We start from the raw sequence: 26,437 nt of genomic DNA, 5'->3' as shown, positions 1-26,437 counted from the left end.
TGTTCAAAAGGTGTGGTTATAAAAAATAATAAAATAAAGCTAAACCAGTCTGGTCAGTGAGTTGAACAAAACATGGTCAAATTGCACCTCTTCAAAACAGAAGCTGTATTTAACTTTTTTTCCTGAGTCAGTTTCTATGAAACACATTCCGTCTTAAAGAAATATGAAGCAAAATTAATGGCATTAAAAGGCTGAGGGTGTTTTGAGAAGTAATGGCAGTTTTCTGATATATCATGTCAGCCACCATTTTGTCATTATTTTCTAAAACACTCATTGGTGGGACACTCTTCCTTTGTTAGTTCACCCTAGTAGACTTACCTGGAGTCAACAGGCACTTAGGGCAAACCTCCAAGCAGCACTTGGACAGCTGGGCCTAGTCACTGTGTAAATTTCCCACAATGCCCCAGAGAGACAGTACACCAGGAGCATTGTGTGAAATTAAAATGGTGACCAGACCCAACCAGTTGGTAATGCTCGGAGTGCTGGGACAGAAAAATAAAATTAAAGGGGGACCTAGAACAGGATCGTCAGTAAACCCTGGGGCTCTAGTAGTTGTTCAAGGATTCCATGTGTGGACAGAGCCATGGATATTCTATGGATTGATGAGAGAAACTGTATGTGGCACAGGAAACAGTGCATTTGCTAAATGGTGTGGGGCAGGAATGGTGAACATGTGACTCTTGAGATGCTGTTGGATTCCAACTCTCATCAGCCCCAGGCAGCATGATCAACGGGCACACATCATGGAAGTTGTAGTCTAGACTCCAGCAATATCTACAATGCCACAGCTTCCCATCATTGGTGTAGGGTTTAACCTGTTTCTTGATGCAAATTTAACAGATCAGGTTCACACATGCAATCTGTTTTTAGCATTAAATCAAAATAAGTATTTCCTGGTAAACTGGAACATGTGTCAGTTTCCCTTTGAGCTGAAACTAATGCCCAGGAACCAGGACTAACCTCTATGGCAGAGCTTGGAAAAGTTACTTTTTTGGACTACAACTCCCATCAGCCCACTCCAGTGGCCATGCTGGCTGGGGCTGATGGGAGTTGTAGTTTTAAAAAAGTAACTTTTCCAAGCTCTGCTCTATGGCTCAAAATCGGGAATCAATTCCTCAGAATTATAGGACTTACTAATTATGGTCTTCTCTAGAAATGTTTTTGGAGTGATTACTATAGAAGCATACATGACAAAAGTGTAGTATCAAAACTGGGTGTTCATGTAAAATGTTAAATAACCTGCTTGGGGAATCTTTCTTGGATCCACCCCTACAGTTTGTCATGGAAAGCTGCATCAGTTAGGAAGCAACTCAGTAACTTGATCTGAGAGAAAATAGTTCAGTGCTGATTTAGGCCATATATTTTATGGGAAGAAATGTCACTTGTTAGTATTCTACTGAGTGATTTTAATAAGTGTGACGGCTGTTTGTTTGTATTTGCGACAGCCTATGGCCATGCAATAAAATTTACCAATACCAATACTACTTTTTGAAGTACCAAAGTTTGCCCGATTCAGATGCCATGGCATACTATAATTCTCACAAAGGAGGGAGTGTGGGAACTGGAGCACGCAAAGGAAATGAGGCAAGTCCCAGACACAGCCCCAATAGCCAAACCAAACCATGATCTCCTTCATTTCAGCGCAGGTATCAGGTATTATGAAGTACTTCACAGGGTCTTTGTCTAGTCAGCCAATCACCGGGCACAGAAGTGTCTGCTCATTTGAATATGTAGCCTTGTAAGAGTACAGATTCAATGAAGATTCAGACATAGGCAGCTTTGGTACAAGAAATATAATGGCTTCAAGGAGACCAGTGTGTAGGAGGCCACAATATAGGGAACAGGCCAGAAGAAGTGTTCAAAAGAGAATTGTGAGATCTGTAAAAAGATGCAGAAAGCGGAAGCCACCAGTGCGATCAATTCGCTCCCAGTTGCCAAAGAGGCTTTGGACTACGAAGAACAAAATGCCTAAACACGCATGGAATATACTGAGTACTCACATAGACAATATCCAGAAAAAGGTTTTCCAGGAAACAGAGCGTCTACAGATTATTTCTCTAGATGTGGAAAGCTCTTTGAAAGAAGTAATAGCAAGGAAATCGAGCAGATGAAATCCCCCCCCCCCGCAAGACTCGTTAGAGAAAATATCCTTTTCCTTTTCTATGGCTGGTTTTAAGATAGAAGAGAAAGAGAAGGGAAAAGAACAGACACCAGCCTAAGAGAAATAACAATCTTCTGCCTGCCTAAAAAAAAGATCAAAAGGCCTTCAAACTGCCAAGGAATCCTGTAACCTACCACTTTTTTTAAAAAAACCAGCCTCACTATCAACTATTATTTGATGAAGAAGAATGTGGGAGAGACCGAACCCATCACCACAACAACATTGCCATCATAATAAAAATGAGCTGGAGGAGCAATCTGCTGGCTTTGTAAAAGCGTTTTCTTTGTAAATATTCACTGCTGTTTACTATAGTGGTGGCCCCCAGTGAGCGGTGAAGGAGGAGGCCATTTTGATTTTTTCTAAATTGAAAAAGCATATCAGAATAGAGATATGTGGGGAAACAAAATAGTGGCCACTCCAATTCTCTTTTATCCCTATCTCTATTTTTATGATGTTTTGATGTGTTTTTAGCGCTTTTGTTTGCCACCCTGGGCTCCTGCTGGAAGGAAGGGTGGACAGAGTTTGGAAAAGTTACTTTTTTAAACTACAACTCCCATCAGCCCCAGCCAACATGGACACTGGATTGGGCTGATGGGAGTTGTAGTTCAAAAAAGTAACTTTTCCAAGCTCTGGGGTGGGATATAAATAAAATAATAAATAAATAAAATAAATAAGTGTGTAACGTCAGGCTAAATGGAGATGCCTGGCAAGCTAAATTTGGCCTGTGGGCCAGAGGTTTCCCACCCAACTTACAGCATATTATAGGCATACACACATTGCTATACAGGTAAGAAAACAATAGTTTGTGGCTGGGCTATATATAAATAATCGCTTCTTAAGGACAAAGCAGTCTGAAAACTGGAGTCCAGCAAACATGCAAGTGACATTTCTTCCCATAAAATATATGGCCTAAATCAGCACTGAACTATTTTCTCTCAGATCAAGTTACTGAGTTGCTTCCTAACTGATGCAGCTTTCCATGACGAACTGTAGGGGTGGATCCAAGAAAGATTCCCCAAGCAGGTTATTTGATTCCCAGGAGTTTAACATTTTACATGAACACCCAGTTTTGATACTACACTTTTGTCATGTATGCTTCTATACAGTGGCGGACAGGTCAGGGTGTCAGCTTGCCCGATGGCAAGTGGGCCCTGTGGGCTCCTGATGAAGTGGGGCCCCTTAACATTAGACAATATGTTAAAAATGTTAATCACCTTTTAGTAGCTTGAAAATATAATAGAAGTTCCAATATTATTACTGTATGCAACTAAAATTTACGCTGTATTACTATTTTAATTAAAAATAATAATAAAATCATTTTTCGAGGATACTTTATATTTAAGAATATAATAAATAACTCTGAAAAAATAAGTCTGATTCGGGTCTTGTGAGGCCGACGCATACGTTATATAGGCTCGGATCTTTACTATTGCGACTGCGCAATCAAGTAATATTGGAATTGTTTTCTTTTGCTTCAAACTTTGATGTATTAAAGCTATTGCTTAATGATGGTGAGAATATGGATTCCAGTTGCAACAAGTGTAAAATATGTAGCACTTGCCCATCATGTGTACTAAAAATTCTGGCATCCAGCAGACTTCATGACAAGGCATATGATAACCTTTATGAACTTTATAAAGTCATCTGCACACTTATCAGTTACTCAAGTCCAATGTGAGAGGACATTTTCAAAGCTAAAGATCATAAAGACAAGGCTAAGAAATTCACTGTCTGAGGAGATCTTGGAATCATACATGTTGCTATCCAGTGAAAAGGAATTGTTAGATGAATTGGATGCAGAAATAATTATTGACAGATTTGCACAATCATCTAGTGAATTCAAACGATTGCTCTTAATATAGTGGACTGCATGAAATATGCTTTTGAACTACCTGTTAATGTGTAAAATGTTCATTACAAGCAAACTATCCACCATTTATTTAAAATTTCTTAAAAAATTAAAAATTCAATTATAACAATCTGTATTTACATTTAGTATCTACTGTATACTGCCAGTATATACAATATATGTACACTGTAATTACTAAAAATATACATTTATTTCACAATTAATTAATTGTGCCTTTTACCCCAAATTTTCCAAAATTAAATGATAGCCTTATAGTTGTCGGTGGGCCCCCTTTGTCTCCTAGCAACCAATATTTTTAGACCCAGTCCGCCACTGCTTCTATAGTGATCACTCCAAAAACATTTCTAGAGAAGACCATAATTAGTAAGTCCTATAATTCTGAGGAATTGATTCCCGATTTTGAGCCATAGAGGTTAGTCCTGGTTCCTGGGCATTAGTTTCAGCTCAAAGGGAAACTGACACATGTTCCAGTTTACCAGGAAATACTTATTTTGATTTAATGCTAAAAGCAGATCGTATGTGTGAACCTGATCTGTTAAACGTGCATCAAGAAACAGGTTAAACCCTACACCAATGATGGGAAGCTGTGGCATTGTAGATATTGCTGGAGTCTAGACTACAACTTCCATGATGTGTGCCCGTTGATCATGCTGCCTGGGGCTGATGAGAGTTGGAATCCAACAGCATCTCGAGAGTCACATGTTCTCAATTCCTGCCCCACACCATTTAGCAAGTGCACTGTTTCCTGTGCCACATACAGTTTCTCTCATCAATCCATAGAATATCCATGGCTCTGTCCACACATGGAATCCTTGAACAACTACTAGAGCCCCAGGGTTTACTGATGATCCTGTTCTAGGTCCCCCTTTAATTTTATTTTTCTGTCCCAGCACTCCGAGCATTACCAACTGGTTGGGTCTGGTCACCATTTTAATTTCACACAATGCTCCTGGTGTACTGTCTCTGGGGCATTGTGGGAAATTTACACAGTGACTAGCCCCAGCTGTCCAAGTGCTGCTTGGAGGTTTGCCCTAAGTGCCTGTTGACTCCAGGTAAGTCTACTAGGGTGAACTAACAAAGGAAGAGTCCCACCAACGAGTGTTTTAGAAAATAATGACAAAATGGTGGCTGACATGATATATCAGAAAACTGCCATTACTTCTCAAAACACCCTCAGCCTTTTAATGCCATTAAAATTTAATTTTGCTTCATATTTCTTCAAGACGGAATGTGTTTCATAGAAACTGACTCAGGAAAAAAAGTTAAATACAGCTTCTGTTTTGAAGAGGTGCAATTTGACCATGTTTGTTCAACTCACTGACCAGAGTGGTTTGGCTTTATTTTATTATTATTTTTTATAACCACACCTTTTGAACAGATTATAATTCTCCTTTCTCTCAGAAGCAAAAGGTGTTGAGACTTCTGAAATAGATAATTAATCTCTATTGCTATCTATAGTTTCATAGTTAACACTAGTGGTATTCACACATTACTCTGTACCCAGGTAGAAGCCCCCTCTACCTGGGTACAGCTGCTTGTGAGAAAGAGTCTACACGTGGTGATTTCAAAAATCACCACGTGTACAGACATCCTGAAAAAAGACGTCTTCTGCTCACATGGTGATTCTCCCTGCACGCTGTCCCTGTGCAGCTGATCGTGAGCAATTAGTTTTTCTCCCCAGGGACAGCCTGAGCCTTGTTTTAGCAGCAGCAGCAGCAGCCAATCAGAAATGGACTGAAGAAAAACGTCAGTTGCTGGAGCCACGGAGAGGGAAGGAAGAATAAAGCTAAAATGGAGGCAAGTGCAAGGAAGAGGAAAGGGAGACCAGCCTGGAGCAGCAAATGAGCTTGAGGGAAGGGAAGAGGCAAAAAATGGGGGGGGGGGGAAGAGGCAAAAAACGGGGGGGGGGGAAGAGGCAAAAAACGGGGGGGGGGAAGAGGCAAAAAACGGGGGGGGGAAGAGGCAAAAAACGGGGGGGGGAAGAGGCAAAAAACGGGGGGGGGAGAGGCAAAAAACGGGGGGGGAGCTTTGAAGGACTCTCTGCAATTTTTAAAAAAGTCTACTCAGAAGTAAGTCCCATTGAGTGCAATGCTTCTGTGTGCTGGCAGTGATTGAGTTTGAGGAAAGAAGGGAGAAAAAAATGGAGAGGAAAAGCTTTGGAGAAATCACATTTGAATTTTAAAAAGGTCTACTCAGAAGTAAGTGGAGTGGAGCTTCTTTGTGCTAGCAATGTGCTTGAGGGAAAATGTCTACTCAGAAGTAAATCCCACTGAGTTCAGTGGGGCTTATTCCCAGGTAAATGGAGTTAGGATTGCCTAAAAAAAGCAAGTGTTCTGTCAGAGAAGCTACAGCTAGGCAAGGACTTACATTGATGCAGGGGGTGTCAATAGAAGAGGCGAAAACAGCAGCAGACCATCCAGCCTCTCATCCTCCCTCCCTTCTTCTCTCTTCATTTTTTTATAAGTGGGATGATGGAAGCCAAAGTTAAGGCGTGTGATTTAATGTGATGGGATGATGGCCAGTCACTGCCTCTCAGCCTCATGAAAACCCTATTCATAGGGTCGCCATAAGTCGGAATTGACTTGAAGGCAGTACACACACAATCTTTACAAAACAGCTTGGATATCTCTTAGTGGTGCTCCAGTTGTGGATTGCTCTTTTTCAGAAAGTTTTGTCTGGCATCTGCCTGTTGTTATGATGCCTGGCAAAGGCCTTCTTATTTTCCCAAGCTATTTTTAGATACTATTTTAATGCTGCTGATGGTTTTATACTGTTTTTGTGTGTTTTAGTTTTTTTTTTGTTTTTTGTATTTACACTTTAATTGACTTAATCTTTTTGGAAACCACCCTGGAAATTAAGTGAAGGGTGGTATAAAAATACTTATAATACATAATAAAATAAGCCTAGTATTATTATGTTACATAGTGGTGATAGAAGCACTGATGCTAGAGGTAGTGGCTTACCAAGGGAGTTCATGGCAGAGGTGGGATTTGAACCAGAGACTTCCTGATTTGTAGCTCAGCTACACTATACTAGTTATCAAATGTCTCTAAATTGTGCCAATACTAAGAGGGGCTAGTGAAATAGCCACAGTACTTGGGTACTGCTTTTAGTGTCTTTGTTGCTATTTCACATTGTTTCTTAGGATTCACTTGTACATTTTATTTGTATGTTAGCAGTGGCCCCTTCTTTTAGAGTACTATTACTGCTAGGTGTGGTTTGTACAAATATATCTTGGCAAGTAGGTAAACACTCATAGGAGCATAAGCTGTCTTAAACCAGATCAGATTATCGGTCTATCTAGCCCAGTATTATTTGCTGTAACTGGCAGCAGCTCTCCAGAGTCTTAGCCAGACGTCTTCCCTGTCACTAGTTACCTTTTTTCCTTTCTGATTCTTTTAATTAGAGATGCATGGATTTGAACCTGGAACCTTCTGCAGCCTCCCCATGCCATGACAAAGCAAGTGGCGGTAGGTAGACATTTCCATTTTGTAGAGTTGTCCAATTGACTAAGGATTAAAAATCCCAAGGGTGTTTTTGTTTTGCTTTTGGGCTAGTTCCCACCCTCATATATATGTCTGTGTACCTTAGGTGAATACACAGTTTTTGTGCTAGGGTCTGACCCAGGGTGGGTTGGGGGAGAAATGCTGGATGGCTTCACCAAGGTATGAGAAAAGTTCATTTCAGTGGTTGGCAACTTTAACAGATATATGGACAAGTGTCAAAACAGTGATATCGAATCTTCCAGAATACTTGTTTCCTTTGCAATCATCCTATCATAGAGCCTGTGGCAATTGAAACACCGATGGGTGGATATAGTTTACATGTAGTTAAGTGGCGATTTTTAAGCATGTAGTGGCTAAGGCTGCAATCCTGTATGCACTTACTTGAGAGTAAGTCCCACTGAACTCAGTTGGACTTGCATCTGAGTTAGGCATGCATAGGATTACACTGTGAATTTTTTTACTATTGACTTCTGCTTTGATGCTCCTTTAGAAAAGAGGAATAAAGCCATTATGTAATCATGTTCTGGAGGAAGTCTCTTGAAAACAAAGCATCATACTGCTGTGATAATACTAAACAGTTTTTCTGTGTTTTCCCTACATAATTAAACTAAAGAATCAATATGTGTGGCTACAACACACATTGCAGTTTCTAGATTTAACAACACGCCAGCACAATTGTTTGTATGTGTTAAAAGGCCAGAGAGTTTCAGCTATGGGACAGTATACAAATGCAATAAATAAAAGTAAACTGCCATACAGTGGTGTCAGGGTAAATTCTGGAGTGCAGGCATTCTTTATGACAACCCTGATAGCCCTCCTTCCTTAGCCATGCCCCTTCTAAAATTGTACAACAAAAAATAATTTTTGACCAATGCAGACATGGCTTTAATACCAAACCAGCTTTTTTTTCACCACCCTCTTGCTTTGCTTAATGTTCAGCCTAAGGAAGACTCCTGGTGGACTCACTATTTTGTGACATTTTGGTTTGTCTTAATAAAGGGGGTTTGGTTGTTTTTGTTTTCAAAATAAAAGTAGTGGTTTAGCCATACATGCTAATATCTGCTTAGCTTACATGATGGATTTCTGTTTGAGAGAAGCTTATTTATTTGGCAAATAGTGCTCCAGAAAATGATATCATTGACCCTGCTCCACCACACCACTGCTGCAATATATCATCCCATTGTGGCAGCCATAGATGGGAGGAAGTGCAAGAAATTGCCACTCTGTCTCCAGGTCTAGAATAAATGGCATGATCCTGGCTACAGTAGGCATGAAGGGGTCCTTTTTCAATGGAACTGTGGCCCTCCAGATATTGTTGGAGGCCAGCATAGCCAATGCTCGAGGGTCTTAGGAGTAGTAGTCCAGGAATATCTAGAAGACCATAGGTTCCCCACCCCTTGCTATGGGACACACAGAGCCTGGTTGTCTCACCTCCACATTTGACATCCACATGAAGGTACTCAGCAGGCCAGAGATTTATGGAGAGTAGATACCGCTGTCCAGCCCTAACCTTTCTGCTTAATCAAGGACAAGTTTCTGTTCCTAGACTAGGTAAAGGTGCCGTCTGGAGAGGGATATGGGATACACATTCTTTCTGTTTTCCATAATGGCCTGGTATTGAATTTTCTTTCTTTTGTGTGCTGTACCAGTGCTGGACTATCTTGTTATGACTGGAAAGCCTTGTCTATGAATCAGGGGTGGGAACCTTTGAGCTTCCAGATGTTACTAAACTACAATTCCCATAATCCCTAGCCAGTGTAAATGCACCATGAGAGCAGTAACTGAATGTGTAACCTCTGTGCTGTTTCTTTAAGCATGTGCTTACAGGGCACAGTGATAAATGTATTAACATCTCTTTGTGCATTTGATTTTTGGTCAGATTTTACAGTTAACTAACAGGGCATTATGCTGTTAATGTAATTTATATCTGCTAAATTTGTCTTCTGCTGAACCAATTTCTTCCTCGTATAGGAGTGTGTAAGGTTTGGAGTGTCAAGAACTTCTTTTTATAGAGTATGGTGAAGAGCTGAGTGTAACTCGCAAGCCTGAAGAATCTTATACCAGCCAAACATTGGTGGAATGAAAGATGATGAAATACACAGTTTGTATACCACCTCTGGGACAGATCTGACAAATCTCTCATTAGTTGTGAATCTGTGATATACTGACATTTCGGTAGAGTGTGCTCATCTCTGTTGATCTTTTTGCCTGTGGGTTTGTTTATACTATTTATAGGTCATTCTATAACAAGTTCTTAGGGTAGGGGCTCTGCCTTTTTTATTATGCAATCATTTGTTTAAATTCTCTCAAGCATTAGCAGCTGGTGTAGATAATCTTTAACTTGTATAACATCACAATCTTACCTTTCCTACAGTTTCTTAACTGTTAATGGCTTTGCTGGGTATGCCAATGCAGGCTTCCATTCCTTTGCAAATAGCAACTTCAGGAAGGCAATTTTCATTATGATTATGGTTGGTGTGTGTGTGCAAATTAAACTTTCCCCATCCATCCCAGATGCTACTTGCAACCCCCAAAGCTGCTATTTATGTTTTTTTAAAAAAAAATAACTTGCACATTAATTGTATTCACTCAGGTAAAGTTGCATCTAGCTTTGCCCTTTAATTGGTCCATTGAAAATTAGGATGGTTAACCTATATCTGTGGGACTGACAAAACACAATCTTATGGGTTTGTCTTCTCTGATCAAGAAGTAATATGTCAGGGGAAGAAGGGTAGTATTGTACAAATTAACAGTTGAGACTTCACTATTTTGTCATCAGGGTTTTCTTCAGAATTGACTCTCCAAAATATTTTATCAACAGCTCTTCAATTCCTGTGTAATATACCCATGCATACCAACTTTTCTGTGTTTTTATTTAAAACAAACAGAACTCTTTCTGTTTTATTTCCTCGATTATTTTAGCCATAATGAGGAGTTGCCTATTTCTTAAGAGTATCTGAAATACCTTGTACCCACTCTGCCTAAAACAGGATCTGACGACTTCAAAGCAATTAACACCAAACTTAACTGTGGTTAACACTAAAGTATTTGAAGCTGGTTTCAAAACACTATTTAATAGCAAACCCAGGCGAGCATTAACCATGGCTAACGTCAGTGCCCGTGTACACTTTAACCATGTTTAACATGGGCTGGGGAAGTTGCTGCAGGAGAGGGGTGGCAATATAGCATAGAATTCCCAGGCCTGCTTCTCACTCAAAAAGCTAACCCTCTAGTTACTGAACCATATACTGGCCCAGCAGTGCTGGCTTCGGTTGTTGCTATTCTCATCCAGATTCTAGCTACATATTTTATGTTCATCACGTAGCTTGCATATTTATTTATTTATTTGTTTTGTCCCCCCCCCCACTACAACAGTATCATACAAGGGAGTGCAAACCTCTCTGATGTTTTCACCCTTGCTATAAAAACACACACTTTTTTATTTTTGAGGAGTTCACCATGCCAGTTCTGTCAAGGCACATTCTCACCTGTGGTTGGTGATGTGCTAATAAGTGTATGACTGATACACGGTTGTTAGAGATCTTCCTCTTGGGACCATTCTCTCTAGCAGCAATATGTGCTGAAAATGCTGTGTTTGGCTTTGGCAATGTTAAATTCCTTAAGTGACTGCCATTGCCACTTTATCTTTGCTGTCATGTATATCTCTGTTTGAGGTTACAATGAATGTGGCAGTGATGTATGTGGTGTATCTCTTACAAAGAGAAAAAGTGCTTTGTGTTAAAGTCTACTTTGCAAGCCACTTGGCTCAATCTGTAACTTGCTGAGTCATATTTATGACTTCTACTAATGCTGCAGTCCTAGGTATACTTATTTGGAAAACAGGTTGCTGTAGGGAGCTGCCAGGCCTTGGTGTATCTTCTCCTCTTCCCCTAGTGCTGCTTTATTTTAGGAATCTCAAGTGGTGGTTGCAGTCAAGAGGGCCTTTTTCCAGCTTTACCTGGTGTGCAAGCTTCCTTGATTATCAGGATCTAGTGTCTCTGAATCAGGAGTGGCTAATCTGTAGTCCTCTGGATGTTACTGGACTACCATTCTCATCATCCCTGATGGTTAAACTTGCTGGCTAGGTCTGATGGGAATTGGAAGGCTAGTAGCCTTCAGCAGCACTTAAATAAGCACTTATTTAAAAGGGCTTTAGTTGAAATAGCGTTTTAGTTGTTTTTCTCTTATTCTTTGCCTTCGTTATTTTTATGTTGTATATTGCTCGTTACTGCATGTCACTCACAGAGCCTTGCAGCAGAATAGTCTCTTGCTATATATAAATAGCGAACTAACTTATCTGAGTGTGGATCCTTATCTGGTCAAAACAGTAACACCCAGATATGAATAAAAGACATTAGCCAGTTTGGGAGACCCAAGCTTTGCAGAAGTACTAAAAAAGTCTTTGGAGAAACAAAAATCCCAAACATAGCTCAGTCGGAATGTGTTTCGTGGTCAAAGAATGCTTACGGCCTGTGGTGGTGGGGAGGGGGATTTGAATGGCACATACTAGGAAAGGGAATGGCTGGCAACTTGAGCAGGAATATTCCACACTGCAACGTTTTGTTGTGGGTCCAACTTGTGTTTAATAGCTATGCGTACTAATTGAAGGTTGAACCACATGGAAAAGCTGGTTTGGAATGGAAGGAAGGTAACTCTTCTAGATAAATCTTCTTGCACCCCACTCCATCCTCCTCATATTGATCAGTATTGGAATACGATGGAGAAAGCTTGTTTTGTTTTTGCAGTTCTTATCAGTCTGTGACAATTATGGGTTCAAATCTCATTCTCAGGGCCGGTGCCAGGCATGCCAGAGCCCTTGTGCACCAGCCCTGGCACCTGCATGCAAGCCCCACCTACCTACCTTTCCCTTGGTGAATGCTACCTTCACTGTGTGCGCATACCTGCCATCAACCAAGATGGCGACTGAGGCTTCCCTAAGGGGCTGATGCCTCTGCTACCATCTTGGTGGATGGCATGTGTGCATGCGATGCACGTGCATCCCTGCCATCAACCAACACGGCGGCAGGGACATTGGCCCCTTAGGGAAACCTTGGTTGCCATCTTGGTTGTTGGCAGGCTTGTGCCCACAGTGCAACCAGCATTTACGTCAAGGGAGAGGTAGGTCGGGCATGCAGGTGGGCGTCACGGGCCTGCACAGCAGTAGGGGTGTGTGCCTAGGAGTTCCCTCACAATCCATGCCAGGGTTGGGAGCCGACACTGCTGCAGATCATGGAAGGGAGTGCTACCCACCCAACCTAAGGAGGTGCCTTCAGGGAGCCCTTGGCCAGGGCCTGACATGGCTGCCCTCTGGTGCCAGCCCTGCTCATACTGGACAGGCATCTCCAGTTCACTGTTGAATTGATTGGTTCTGAAGGAAATAAGAGGTTAAATATAGTATGTTCCTATCGAGCAGCTGTGGAGAATCTTTGGTCCTCCATAAGGTGCTGAACTACAGTTCCCATAATCCCCGGGCATTGGCAATGCTTGCTGGGGTTGCTGGGAGTTGTATTTCAGCAACATGGAGGGCCAAAGGTTCCCCACTGCTGCTACAGGGTGTACAGTAGGATGCTGTGTAAGTGAGGTGCATGGCTCAGAGTAGAATGTTTTGGTTTTTAAAAATTGGCAAACGGCTAGAAGAGAATGCATAACTGCAAAATCTTGTGCAACATCTTTGAAGTTCCTATAGGTCCAAAGAGGCGGTCTGATCAGTCATCTCTCAACAGTTACATTGGTTATTCTAAAATATCTATAGATGAAACTACTTGCAGAAACCAGCATTATTTTACATTTTCCTTCTCTACTGGTTATTCTGTTCGTACTGTTTTATATTTGAATTAGTCAAACATATGTAGTTGCACTCTCTCTGTTCATATTCTTTCTTCTATATTTTCCCAAATGTTACAGAATTGGTACAAAATCTGATTCCCAACCTGCAAGAATATAAGCATTGTGACTTTTTTTTAGCAAACATGCTTGTCACTATTCTCATAATCCAGTACTGCTATATTGCAAGAACACATGAGCCCCAAAGCAAAATGTAAGATAACAGATTCAGCCAGTGAAAAAGGTGAAAATTGACTTCAAGGTGATGATAGAATAGTGAGAAGTTAAAGCTTTGAAATTTTTCCCCTGGTGTTGTCATCTTTGCTCTCTCTCTTAATTTGAATTGATGCGAATCTTAGGTAGTAAAATCTCAAAATTTGAAACTAATGGAAAACACAGATATATACAATTTTCTGAGCTATTTTGAGAAATCAACATATAGAAATGCAGGTCCAGGGAGCTTGCAGCCTAGTCCTGTTCATGTTTTTCTCACTGGGAAATCTCCCAAGGAAGTGCTTTTGCCTTGTACCACAAGTTGCATAATGGCTGATAGGATGACAGTTTCAAAGTTCTAATAAGCCACTCATATTTAGCAATGGCTGCCTCCCCTTAACTTCTGACCTATTCCACCAGAAAGCAATCTGTAGGTTTTTCTTTGTTGAGGGGGAAAAAAATGTCATGTCCCAAAACATGCACCTTTTCCCGAGTACAAGTGCTGAATTGATGTCTGGAATTATTAATGGACTGAGTGAAGGCCACTAAACTGAAGCTCAGTCCTGACAAGGCTGAGGCAGTATTGGTGGATACTTTATATGACTTGGAAGTTGATATTCAGCTTGTTCTGAATGGGGTTGCACTCCCTTTAAAGCCAGGGGGCTAACCTGTGGTCTTCCAGATGTTGCTGGACAACAGCTCCCCTATTGACCATGCTGGCTGATGCTGATGGGCATTGGAATCCAACACCATCTGGAAGGTCACTGGTTCAAAGGATCGAGTCCCTAGTCTGGAGTGCTGATTGACCCAGCCCTGCCATTGGAACTCCAGGTGGCCTTCATGGCATGCAGGACCTTTTTTCAGGTTAGGCAGGTGCATCAGCTGCAACCCCCATATAGGTAGAGAGAGCCTGGCAAAAATCATTTGTGCCCTGCTAACTTCCAGATTAGCTTACTACAATACGTTATATGAAAGACTTCCTTTGAAGATGTTTCAGAAACTTCAGTTAGTTTGTCTTAATTCTGCTAACTGGGGCAATCCTTAGCAAGCACCTCTTGTCATGTTTGAAACAACTTCACTTGCCTGTCAGTCAGTGTCCATGCACAATTTAAAATGCTTTAAAATCCTCTCTAGCTTGGGAATGGGTACCGGGGGGGGCATTTCTTCAAGTATCTGCCCAAGCATTGGTCACCAGAGAGCCTTTTTTTGGGGTGTCTTCCTACGCACCCCTTTCTGAAATGACACAGGTACTGGTCAGTGAGTGACAGGCCTGTGGTGTCCTGGCTTTGAAATGTTTTCCCCAAGCATTTCTTAGCTTGTTTGGTAAATTTAATGACAATAATAAAAAGGGATGGTTGCTTGGCGTCTGCTTTCATGCATTTTTGGCACCATGTGAAGATCTTTTTTTAAAAAAAAATTCTAGACCTTTTAAAATAATTTCATTCTCCCTACCCACCATTTTGCTCGTTGATGCTGTTTAATGTTATCTTTTTTTTGTCAACTAGAAACGTTAAAACTGCAGCAAATGTGGTGGTTTTGTGCCACACAGTTGTTAAACATGCCATTCTGTCTTTATAGCAAACTTACTACAGCCAAAGTGGAAGCCCTGGTGCCCTGATGATACTACTGTGATGTAAAAGGACTGCATTACTGTGATTTTACTTCATTGTGACTTGGTGTGGGTGCAACATGCTTCCCTTTAAGTTTCCTTTGGCAGATTTGGGCATAAAAATGTAATGTGGACATCAATCGATAGGTTTAGCTATATTCAGAAAATGATAGCATTCTTCTTCTGGCCTAGAAATCATTAAAGGCAGCTTTGGAAATGAACCCACCAAAGTGATGAGCAATTTTATTTGGCTCATCTACTCCCACATTTGTTGATCATATGTGACACGCTGATGGTTTGCTAAAGAAAAAGAGAATAAAAACCACCTTCTTGAATTTAAAATGCTCCCCTTTGTACACTATTCACCATAGGTGACCAAACAAATTGCTATGCCTAAGTTGATTAAAAGATTATGCTCCCTTTGGCTTCCTCACAAAAGATTACTCAGAATACAGCAAGGTTGTGCTTATCAACTTCTTACTTATTTGCTGTACTATGGACACTAAAATGAACCAAGTTATTTGTGCATTAGAAGTAAATGTCATAATCTGTCCAAATATACATATTTATAATAATGCATATGATGACTGTACCAAAATAGAAGAGGAAGGAGCTATTCATTGTTGTGTGCATCATCAACACTATACTAATTGTTCCATCTTTTCCATAAACTTTCAGAACTGCAGACCAGTGAAGATTTTTTAAAGAACTGATTCAGGAATGAGCCAGTATCCTAAATGCAGCCTATCTGAATAGTGTAGCTTAATAAAATGCGAAAAAGTGAACCTAAGTAATTGAAATAATGACATTTCTTCTAAAGTAAGTCATGATATGAATTGCATATAAAAGAGCCCAGAGAGGACTGGTTAACAACTTCAACTGCTTGCCTTTTCTCACTTCCTGTAATGTTTAATAGCTTTCTAACATAGAGTGCAAAACAGTCCGTTTTCATGGATTCCCTGTTCGTTCCCCACAGGGAATCTGGAAAAGGTATCTTAGGACTTTGTGTGCGAACAGTCAGTTTTGTGCCATAGGGTGACCTTGCACACACTGCCTGTGTTGGGGCTGTGTATATGGCCCCCCACATTCTCCCAAATGGCACCTCCACATGAGCCCTGGCTGTGAGCCTGGTGGCAGCCCCTGCACACTTATGAGATGTTAGCTTGTGGGCTGCTGGTAAGTGTGAAATGAACACCTAGGGTGTTCTGTGACAGTGCAGCAAGCAATTAGGTGGAAAATGTACATGGAGGATGTCATAGGCCACCTTTGATGTGAAAGTGCTCTTTGATAAACTGCAGTTTGCTCTATGCATTTCCTTGATATGCATGTGACTTTAGTGCTGTTTGGCTGAAAAATAAAGGTGGCTGCATCATGTTCTGCCCATGTATGGGAAGTGCCCATACCTTGTGGTAGAGTACCGCCAGTTGAAAGTATCCGGTAGCAAGTGATGGAAAAGTACTATCCTTGGAGAGCTGCTGTCAGTTGGACAATACTGGGCTAAATGAACAGTCTGACCTGGTATGTCCTATGTTCCTATCTTTTAGGGCCCCTTCTCTTATAATTTTGAACGCTAAAGGAAGATTTCATTTGATTATTTACTGTTTACTTTCAGTTTTGCCTTGGCTGCTCTGCAAAGGGATGCTGATTCAGCTGTTGTGATGCATGCCCTCTGCTTTTGTCATTTTAGCTAAAGCAGAGATGGCGAATAGAGATGTGAAGGCCCGGGAAAAAAGCACACAGGAAAAAACGGGGACCAGTGGCTATCCAGATGTTGTTGGACTACAAGTCCCATCATCCTTGACAATTGGCTTTGCTGGTTTGGGGCTGATGGGAGTTAGAGTCCAACAGCATGAAGAGAGCCATAGATTCTCCATCCCTGAGCTAAAGTTATCTTGGTTCTGGATCTTGTATCTCGATGTTAGGTACTATATAAAGATGAATGTATTTATGTTGCTTTTTCTATGTGATTGGTCCATATTCTTAAAACCTACCTGTGAAAAAATTGTCATGAGACAGTGTGGTAAAGGTATAGTAGTGAAACTGGACTAGGGACACTGGAGTTTAAATCCTTGTCACTAGGTAGCTTTGGCAAGTCACTAACTCTTTGGAGGATAAAAATGGGAATGACCCCGGGTGTGTCAAACTCTTAGATGTATTATTTACAAGTGTGATAAATAAAAATGTTGTAATTTTCAGTGCTTCTGTATTAGTTGCCACTGGGACATCTCAATTGTTGATAATTGGAAGTTATGATAGATTGATGGCATGCATTGTGTTTTAGGACTCTGTCACTTATAAACAAAATTCTTTTTCTTTCAGTTCACCTGCGATTTGCCATCTAAATAGGAAATGTTATTGTTTTCTTGCAGAGGAGCCAAAGCTCAGACATGTGGAAAAGGATGTTTTGATTCCAAAATTGATGAGGGAGAAGGCCAGGGAGCTCTGTTCTGATAAAGTGCAAGGTGAGAGTGAAATTCATCAAAATATGACATCTAATCACTTATGTGACCTGAATTTTATCATTTTCCAGGCTGCCATAGAAGCAGTGAATGTAGGTGTATGGTTTTATCTCTTCTATTTATTGTAAGCTCAGGACTGTTCTTTGTAGAATGATAATACTGAGTTTAAATAATTTGCTAAAATGAGGTTGTTGTGACATGGATGCCCTAATGAACGAAGGGATCATTCAGTGCTTTTGTTTGGGGAAAAATGGAAATGGATTGCCTTCAAGTCAATTCTAACTAATGGTGGCCCTATGAATAGAGTTTTCATGGTAAGCGGTATTCAGAGGTGGTTTACCATTGCCTTCCACTGAGGCTGAGAGGCAGTGACTGGCGCAAGGTCACCCAGTGAGCTTCATGGCTGTGTGGGGATTCGAACCCTGGTCTCCCAGGTCGTAGTCCAACACTCTAACCACTATGCCACACTGGACAGGAGCGTAACTATTACTGCAACACAAAATAGATTAAAACAAATTAAGCACACTGTTTACTCTGGTAACTTTGTAGCTGCAACTTAACGCAATGATAAACCCAGATGACAAATACTCACACTGAATTTATGCTAGAGAGCCAGGTCATTGCCAGCTATTCTTGATTTTCAGGCAATCTGAAAATCTTTGGGTATATGCAGTTGTTTGCAAATTCCTTAACAGTACAATAGGGCCCCGCTTTCCGGCGCCCTGCTTTCTGGCGTTCTGCTAATACGGCCCTAGCGGGGCGATCAGCTGTAGCGCGGGGAGCTACAGCCGCCATGCTGCAGCTGACAGCGTTTGGCTCCTGAAGCTCCCCACTCTCCAGCTGATCGTGCGCTACAGCTGGTGGCTGTCCAGCTAGAGCTCCCCGCGCTACAGCTGACAGCGATTAGCTGTAGTGCACAATCAGCTGTACAGTACAGCTGATTGCACACTATGTCCCACTTTATGGTGGATTTCACTTTTCTGCGGGGGCCTGGAACGTAACTCACTGTATAAGTAAGGGCCTGCTGTATAGGGTGTAACCTTGTTCCTTCACCCATCTCCCTTCCCAATTAATCTTTATATATCCTCAGACAAGCATGTTAGTGGAGAAGTTGCATTATAATTTTTAAAGTTGTCAAATGCAGCAATCCACTTGGAATCGCTAACCCAGTTCTATACTACAATGATTCCCATTCACGTACCTTAGAAAAAGAAGCTGATTATGATTATCTAGTATTGTACTATCTCAGATTCAGTTGGAGTGGTCTTGAGAATACTGTTGTACACCAGATTACATTGGTGCATTTGAGGCTATGAAAGATCCTCCTTCACATACTTCAATAATCCTCAGAGGTGGAGGTGGAGGAATCTCCAGTGGCAGCCAGGAAGGTATCTGCAGCAGAAAGCAAGCTGAAAGTCCTTGAGGACAGGGACCTGTTTATATTTTGCCTGTTTAAATTCGGTAAGGAGCATTGCACACTGACCCTGTATATAATAATAGCAGTCTGTATTTTTCTTTGTTGCCTTTAATTAGCACGGAGAGTTCTCTTAGTTTAGGGCTGTTTCTGAATCCTTGTGTACATTTGTTATGTGTTCTTAAGGTAGATTGAGCCATAAAATGAAAAATTAAATTTGATTAGTAGTGCATGGCAATTGAGGGAACAAGAACATTGAAGAAAATGGCATAAGACTCCCATCTCTGCATTCAGCTGAACTGCCAACATGCAGAGCAACTCCCCATATGTTTTGGAATTACAGGGGAAAGAGGTGTGATGTTGTGAAAATTGCAAAATAACCTAAGTCCTGTGAACAGGAGAAAAATAGAGAGGCTGAAAGCATTCACTCAGGGGAAGTAGGTCAGATAACTGGGGGTAGTTCCTGTACTTCCAGGCACTATAGCTGTTACCTTGGGTATGCAGATCAGCATAAAGGACAATCAGTGACTTGAGACCTTAAATCTGTTTCAGGTGTTTATTATTGAAATGTTTGACACCTAAGGAACTAGAGATCATGATTTATTGTAGTATTAGAAAGAATACAAGTAGCTCAGTATTGTAATGTGTTCAATATGAGATCTATCCACCTAAAGTGTGTGTGTGCATCTGTTTGATTATTCCTTTGCTTTGTCAGAAGAAAAGCCAGAAACACATTTTAAAGAGTTGTTCCATGTAATAGAAAGCAAAAGAACAACCACATACCTATTGAAATTGTATATGCAAGACCCTGTTTCAATTCTTTTACATTTGTGTTATTGTTTTTCAATGGTTACATGTACAAAGTAAGATTGTATGTTACTCTTTAACATGCTCAGTAAATGTTTCCAAGTTAAGCACTTAAGGATAGCTGAAAACAGAATCTGTGCAAGAAAAACTAAAAAAAAAAATTGTATAGTTTTGGGTTCTACAACGTTAAATGCTTTGCTTGGTGATGTTTTTGTGCATGTAAGATTTTTTCCAAATATTTGTTAGTATTAGTAGTTTAGTAATATTCATAATTCTGGTGTACTAATGCCTAACACAGAATGTTCAATATACATATGAATCCCTTTTCTACTTATCAGTGGGAGCTTTACCATTAACTTCTATGAGATATAGAGGGGCAGCCATGTTAGTCCGTTGAAGCAGAGTCTTATATCAGCTTAAAAACTAAGAAATTTTATAATGGCACAAGATATTGGTAGCTGGTACCAAAAAAGGTATTCTAGAGTCATCATGACTTGGTCTTAAAATGATTAACCCAATAGCTGCAGCCACCATGAAGAGAAATAATGTTAGGGGTTATTAGGAATACTTCCAGCTTTGAAGTAAAGCTAAAATGCTGCTCAGAGCTCCTTTGTGGGAAGGCAGGATATAAATATAATAAATCCTACTTTAAAGCAGGGGTAGCCAATGTCGTGCCTGCCTGATGTTGTTGAAGTACAACTCCTGTCATCCCAGACCATTGGCCATGTTGGGATCTGCTATCAAACATTATCTGGAGGGTGCTGTGTTTATTTTATGTTATTTATTTATTATTTGATTTATATTCCGCCGTTCCTCCCAGCAGGAGCCCATAGTCCTCCCCTTCTGTAAAGCCTCCCTCCCTAAAGAAACTTGACATTTCCAGAGGTGGAAAACAAAAATGACCAGGATGTGTAGAAAGCTTCGCATGAAGGAGGTTAGAAGAACGTTGGGTTTGGAATACATAAAATCATCAATAGATTAGAAAAATTTGCATAGCATTTAAAAAATGAGATGGGTGATCTGTGTAACAAGTGTCCATCAGATATAGTGCCAGCCAACAGAAGCTCTTCTCTGTGAATAGAGAAGTACCTTGTCCATGCACTGATAGCCTCCAAGGTGGATTACTGTAATGCGCTCGATGTGGGGCTGCCTTTGAGGTTGGTCTGGGAGCTGCAGCTGGTGCATAATGTGGCACCACAAGTGCTTATTGGGGCATGTTATCCCACTGCTAAAAGATTGCACTGGCTGCCCATTAGCTACTACACCAAGTTCATGGTTCTGGTTTTGGTGTACAAAGCCCTATGCAGGTTGGGACCAGGATATCTGAAAGATCATCTTATTCCTTATAAACCCAGTTGATCACTGCACCCTGCAGATGAGAGCCTCCAGCAGATACCATCTTATCAGGAGGTTCGTTCTGCACAATTAGGAAGCAGACCATTAGTGTTGTGGCACCTACCCTTTGGAATTCCCTCCCCTTAAATATTTGATAGGCGCCATCTCTGTTATCTTTTTGGCACCTACTGAAGACCTTCCTCTTTCAACAAGCCTTTTAAGTAGAGACCTTATCACAGTCTGTGTCTGTTGGAATTACTTTTTTATATGTTTTTTTCAATGTTTTTAAAGTCTTCTGTTTTTAAGATGTTTTAGTATGTTTTTAGTGTTTGCCACCCTGGGCTCCTTTTAGGAGGAAGGGCGGGATATAACTTTAACAAATCAATAAATAAAATAATGAATAGTTTTGCAGTTGATCAGCACTGAAGCAGAGTTGTGATCACCCTCAAATTCATATGAAAGTGGGTGAAGTGATCCCTCTCCTCATCACTTCCTAGTCCAGATAAACTAGGTATGATAAGTAGAGCTTCTTTTGTGCCAAAATATTTAACAGCAACAATGGCTCTAAATCCTAAATAGAAGCTACCTCTTCTACAAGGTACTTCCTTTTAGAAGCAAATTCTCGAAACACCTTAGTGTAACTGGTGTGTGGTTTTTTCTAAATACAGATTTATAAATGATAGGTATGTGAATAACAATATGATGACTGAAGCATAATAAATCACTTATCAAACACAACCTTAATTGAAGAAGTTTAGAATAGCATCTCAAAGTAGAATGACATGAAATATTGCCTTTCGTGCAACATTCACAATTGATATGGATGCTCTTATACACTGTTAACTTCTACTAACACATCTAAACAATGGCTTGGATCCTAACTTTCCTTTCCAACAGTGACCCCTTGGATTCTAAGTTTCTTTTCCAACAGTGATCACAGAGCACTCTCCCTTTCCTGAAAATCTGTTCCTGATAGTTGGGGGAGCCCTGGGAATGATGTGGGATGTGGTGCGGAGGACTGCAGATGGGGGAGGGAGGAGTTGGACAGAAATTGCTCCTCTTTGTGGGAATAAAAGAGCAACTTAAGATCAAAGCCATTGTATGTTCCATACCAAATAACAGCTGATTTCATGGGTGTTCTGGTGTCTCTCATGTTGATTTTGCTGTTACATTGAAAAGTTTCATTTTAATCCCTAACTGCAATGAAATCTGTTAAGAAAGCTATGGAATATTGAATACAGGTGTTCATATAATTGTGATACATTGTAAAATCCACAGCGTTCAAGTTTACACTTCCACATATGTGTTGTGATCATGTTGTCTAGGTGTGACTAAAACACAAACAAGACGAATTCCCTTTCCGTATATTTTTATTAATCTGATTGCTGTGTTGCAAACAGGCTTTTCATTTTCTCTCCAGCTTCCGAGATCAAGCTATATAATGTATTAAACCAACCTTGCTTACAGGTCTGTCTTAAACATAGACTCTCTATTCAAGTTTGTGTAATTTGCACATTAACCTTTTTTAGAAATAAAATGGACACTTCAGAGCAAAAGCATTCAAATTCCATGTTAGAAGATCATTCATGCACTGGACACTAATGAGTTTGCAAGAACTGTCCTTGTCGTCTGCTAGGCTTGCTGTCACTAAAATCTGAATACTTCAGTTACAGTAGTGATTTGGGCATGCTTTCAAAAATTGTGCTAAAATGTGCTTTATGTAGGGTTGCCCTTGATGATTATTTGGAGGCTTTTGTATGTGCACAGATTGCTGTGTCCTGCCTTCTGAAGGAGATGGATTAGCAACAGCACATTGTGCCTGTCTTCATTCTACTGGTTCCTGTTGCCTTCTAATCTCTATTGAAGGTGTTGATGGTGACCTAGGAAGCCCTAAATTATCTGGCCCCAACATGTCCCCCTGACGTTCCATCAACATGATCTTTAAGCTCAACTAGTAATATCCTCTTAGATACGCTATCCATCTACCAAATCAAATCTGCAAGGGTGTTGGGGGAGATGTTCTTGGTAAATTTAGAATTCTGTTTTCCTGGAGAGTCACCAAAAAGGGAGTGCTCCTGTGTGCCTTCTGGCAGCAGTTTAGGGCACTTTTATCCAAGCTGTTTTTTGGTGCCCAAGGACAGGATATTTCTTTCTGGGAGGAACTACATGCTCAATAAATAAAAGGAATTTAGAATCCTGGTTTTGTCCATATCCATGCTTTTGAAAGAGGAAATTCATCTTTTTGCCAGGGCAGGTCCAATGCATTTTGTGCCTAAGGTGAAGGATAAGATGGCACCCTTTCACCATTCCACATGTAGAAGCCAGCTAGACTGGCAGTTGAATGTTGCTTCAACACTAGCAATGAGATAGCATCATCCATAGCACCTGACAGTAGCAAGCTAGTTTAAGGGGTATAGAAGAGGTTGTGTGGCACACACGGTTCTGTCCTCCATTTAACAGGAATGCTGCCCCTCAGCATCTGCAACCAAATGCAGTTGCCTCATTCTGTGTAATGGTAGGGCTGGTCCTGCATTTTGCAATCCCCTTTGAGTACAACAGGCAATGAAAGCTTGTTGAGAGGTAAGTAAACTATGGTAAGCAATCTTCAGTACATGGTCTGATTACAAAACAAATTGGGGAAGCTTGAGATTATACTGATACATATTGAATATAAGCTTTTTTTCAGAGCAGTCTTTGCTCAAATTAACTTGCATTATTTTCCTGAGCATAGGACCTTTTGGTTGGATAAATAAAACAACTGAGGTGAGAGAGCAAATTAGGTGGGCAATCCCATTCAAACCTTATTTTCTCTTGTGGTTCCTGCTAACTAAAAGGTATGAACAGTTAATCTGGTCAGACAATTTTATTTATTATTTGATTTATATCCGGCCTTCATCCCAGCAGGAGCCCAGGGCCCAATTTTGAAGTTGTAGTCTGGTTTCTCCCAGAACAGGAGAGCTGTGAATGCCAAAAATCATTTTGTAAGTAACAATGCTCAGGTTGGACAGTCAGTCCCTAGAACACCCAAAATATAAATTATTTTCTGTTTGTGTCTTGTCCTCAATTTAGTATTTGGCAGAATTTAGTATTGGCAGTTGTTGTGTAAGAAAATCAGGAATTCAAAAGCGGAGCATCTTCTGTTTTTATCAGGTCTTCAGTGATCAAATGGGCAGTATAAATATTCTGAATACAGTTGCTTTTATTAAAATGTGAATATCTGCGAGTTATGGATATCTGTGAATTGCTAAATAATCCCATGCAGTTGTAAATACCTGGCCAAGCTGAATCGGTAGAATTAGGAAATTGTTCCTGCCAGGGCCATTTCCAAATGCCACTGTTCTTCCTTTCTCCGGGACTGAATTAATATGTAATAAAGTTGATGGGATGAAACACCACTTCACACTTTCCTAAAGTAGAGTAAGGCCAATGTCAACCATTGTTTTAGTAATACACACTTAATCAACAATCCACTAATAGCTGGGATCATATCTGTCCCTCTAGGGGCCACCTACACCAGAGCATGACCCTTGCACCTGACACATCAAGCTCCGCAAAAGGAAAGCAATCTTAAAGCCTGGACAAATGTTGGCATTGCCTGTTTAAATGCCCAAGGACACTGGAAATAGCACCTCATAAATGTCTTGGTGTACTCTCATCAGAAACATAGATATGGAAATATGTGAAATACTTAGTAGCCTCATGCTGGGATATGTTTATGGCCATCACTTACTCTTTACTAATTAAAAAAAAAAACCAGGTTATATTGACTGAACATAATATGCTTCAGAGCATGGGACAGAGAAAATATCTGGGCACAATTACTTGGGGTTCTAAAGTGCAGTTAGCATAGTTTGCTGTGAGGGCTTGAGGTTCTAAGAGAGCCAGAGTGATGCAGTGGCGTAGAGTTTCAGGCTGGGCAACAGCTGATGTACAGCTGAGTTGCTGCAACATACTGGGATGGGGAGGGGTGTGGTGCAAATGTGTGACAGGAGCACTGGATTGGCTCCACTGATGTGTTTGCACTGTGCTAATCTCTCCATTGTGCCCCTCCCACTCGTCCCTAGTATGCTGCAGTGACTCAGCCAGACAGAGGTCAGGTAAGTGGTGCAGCCCCACCATGCCGTCCACTGCTAAGGTGAGGACTGGGGAAACCTGAATTCAAATCCCTACTTCACCATGAAGGTCACTGGGTGGTCACTATTTCTCAGCTTAGCCTACTTTGCAGGGTTATTGTAGGGATAAACTGGGAGGCAGAGAGAACCAAGTATGCCATCTTGAACTACTTGGAGGAAAGGTGGGATATGCATATAATGAATGAATAATTAAGAGCCTGGGATGCTAGCAAATTGGCAAGCAGTATTTAAAAATCTGTAAATTTACTGTTTTATATTATTTCTGTAAGATTGAAAAAAGTTAAATGGATACCCCTTTTAAAAACCTTGCCAATCCTATTTGGGAGAAACAACATAAAGCTACATAATTCTTAAGAGCCAAGTAGTGTATTATTCGCTATTGCAGAATCCCTCACTTGCTTTATATTGCAAGGTTGTTCTTTTAATGCTTGGCTCATGTTTTAAGTCAGAGCCATACTAGTGGTGGCATCACTGTTGTTCTTTTGTTTAATTTTAGTTTTGTTTTAACACAGTATGGGATAAGAGAGGAGAAGACAGTGGAAGAGAGATTGTGTTCTCTGTGGTTTAGCATCATGTGTGTGACTGGAGCCCTGCACTTGCACTCTTTCCCTTGCCCCTTTCCTTTTCTGCATGATGGAGGGAGCACTTTGGCAGTATCCAGTTTATTTTCCCCTGAATCTCAGTTTGTGTTATCTGAGCCCAGGGATTGTTGTTTATAATAAATTCTCATCAGTTTTGAAATGAGCTAACTTCAAACCATGGGTTGTGAAGCTGGCTTGTCAAACTAACAGCATGTTGGGCTATATGTTAAATAGTTGATATGTAGCCATTTGAACTCCATACCATGAGAAGCTACATTGATTGCTCATTATTACATCATTTAATTCAGGGAGCATGTCTTTCAGCATATGCAAAGTGAAATAAACCCAGATAGCCACATCTCATGTTACAGAGTAGACAACGGTCCATGCTGAATCCTCAGTGTGTATTCTTCTATGTAAACTGCAGTTCAGAGAGAAGCTTTGGATCCAATTACTTCTGTTGTGGATAATATCACCTTCTGTTTTAACTAAACAGTTATATGCCGCCACGGATCATTTAGATACT

General features: G+C 40.7%; 1 protein-coding gene across 3 annotated transcripts in view; it reads left to right on the top strand.

Moving 5' to 3' along the window:
- Positions 1–5,701: 5,701 nt before the first annotated feature.
- CMC1 (C-X9-C motif containing 1) overlaps positions 5,702–26,437 on the top strand; it is a 65,312-nt gene continuing 44,576 nt past the window's right edge. Inside the window, exons 1-3 of one of the 3 annotated variants that reach the window (XM_061586420.1) lie at positions 5,702–5,828; positions 7,438–7,501; positions 17,552–17,644. In XM_061586420.1, coding sequence (XP_061442404.1) covers positions 5,823–5,828; positions 7,438–7,501; positions 17,552–17,644 — 163 coding nt within the window. In that variant the 5' untranslated portion in view covers positions 5,702–5,822. The other 2 variants (XM_061586417.1, XM_061586418.1) reach the window with 2 other exon arrangements.

This window comes from Rhineura floridana, chromosome 10, assembly GCF_030035675.1.
Source record: "Rhineura floridana isolate rRhiFlo1 chromosome 10, rRhiFlo1.hap2, whole genome shotgun sequence".
Classification (NCBI taxonomy): Eukaryota; Metazoa; Chordata; class Lepidosauria; order Squamata; family Rhineuridae; genus Rhineura; species Rhineura floridana.
This window is presented reverse-complemented; position numbering and strand designations above follow the sequence as displayed.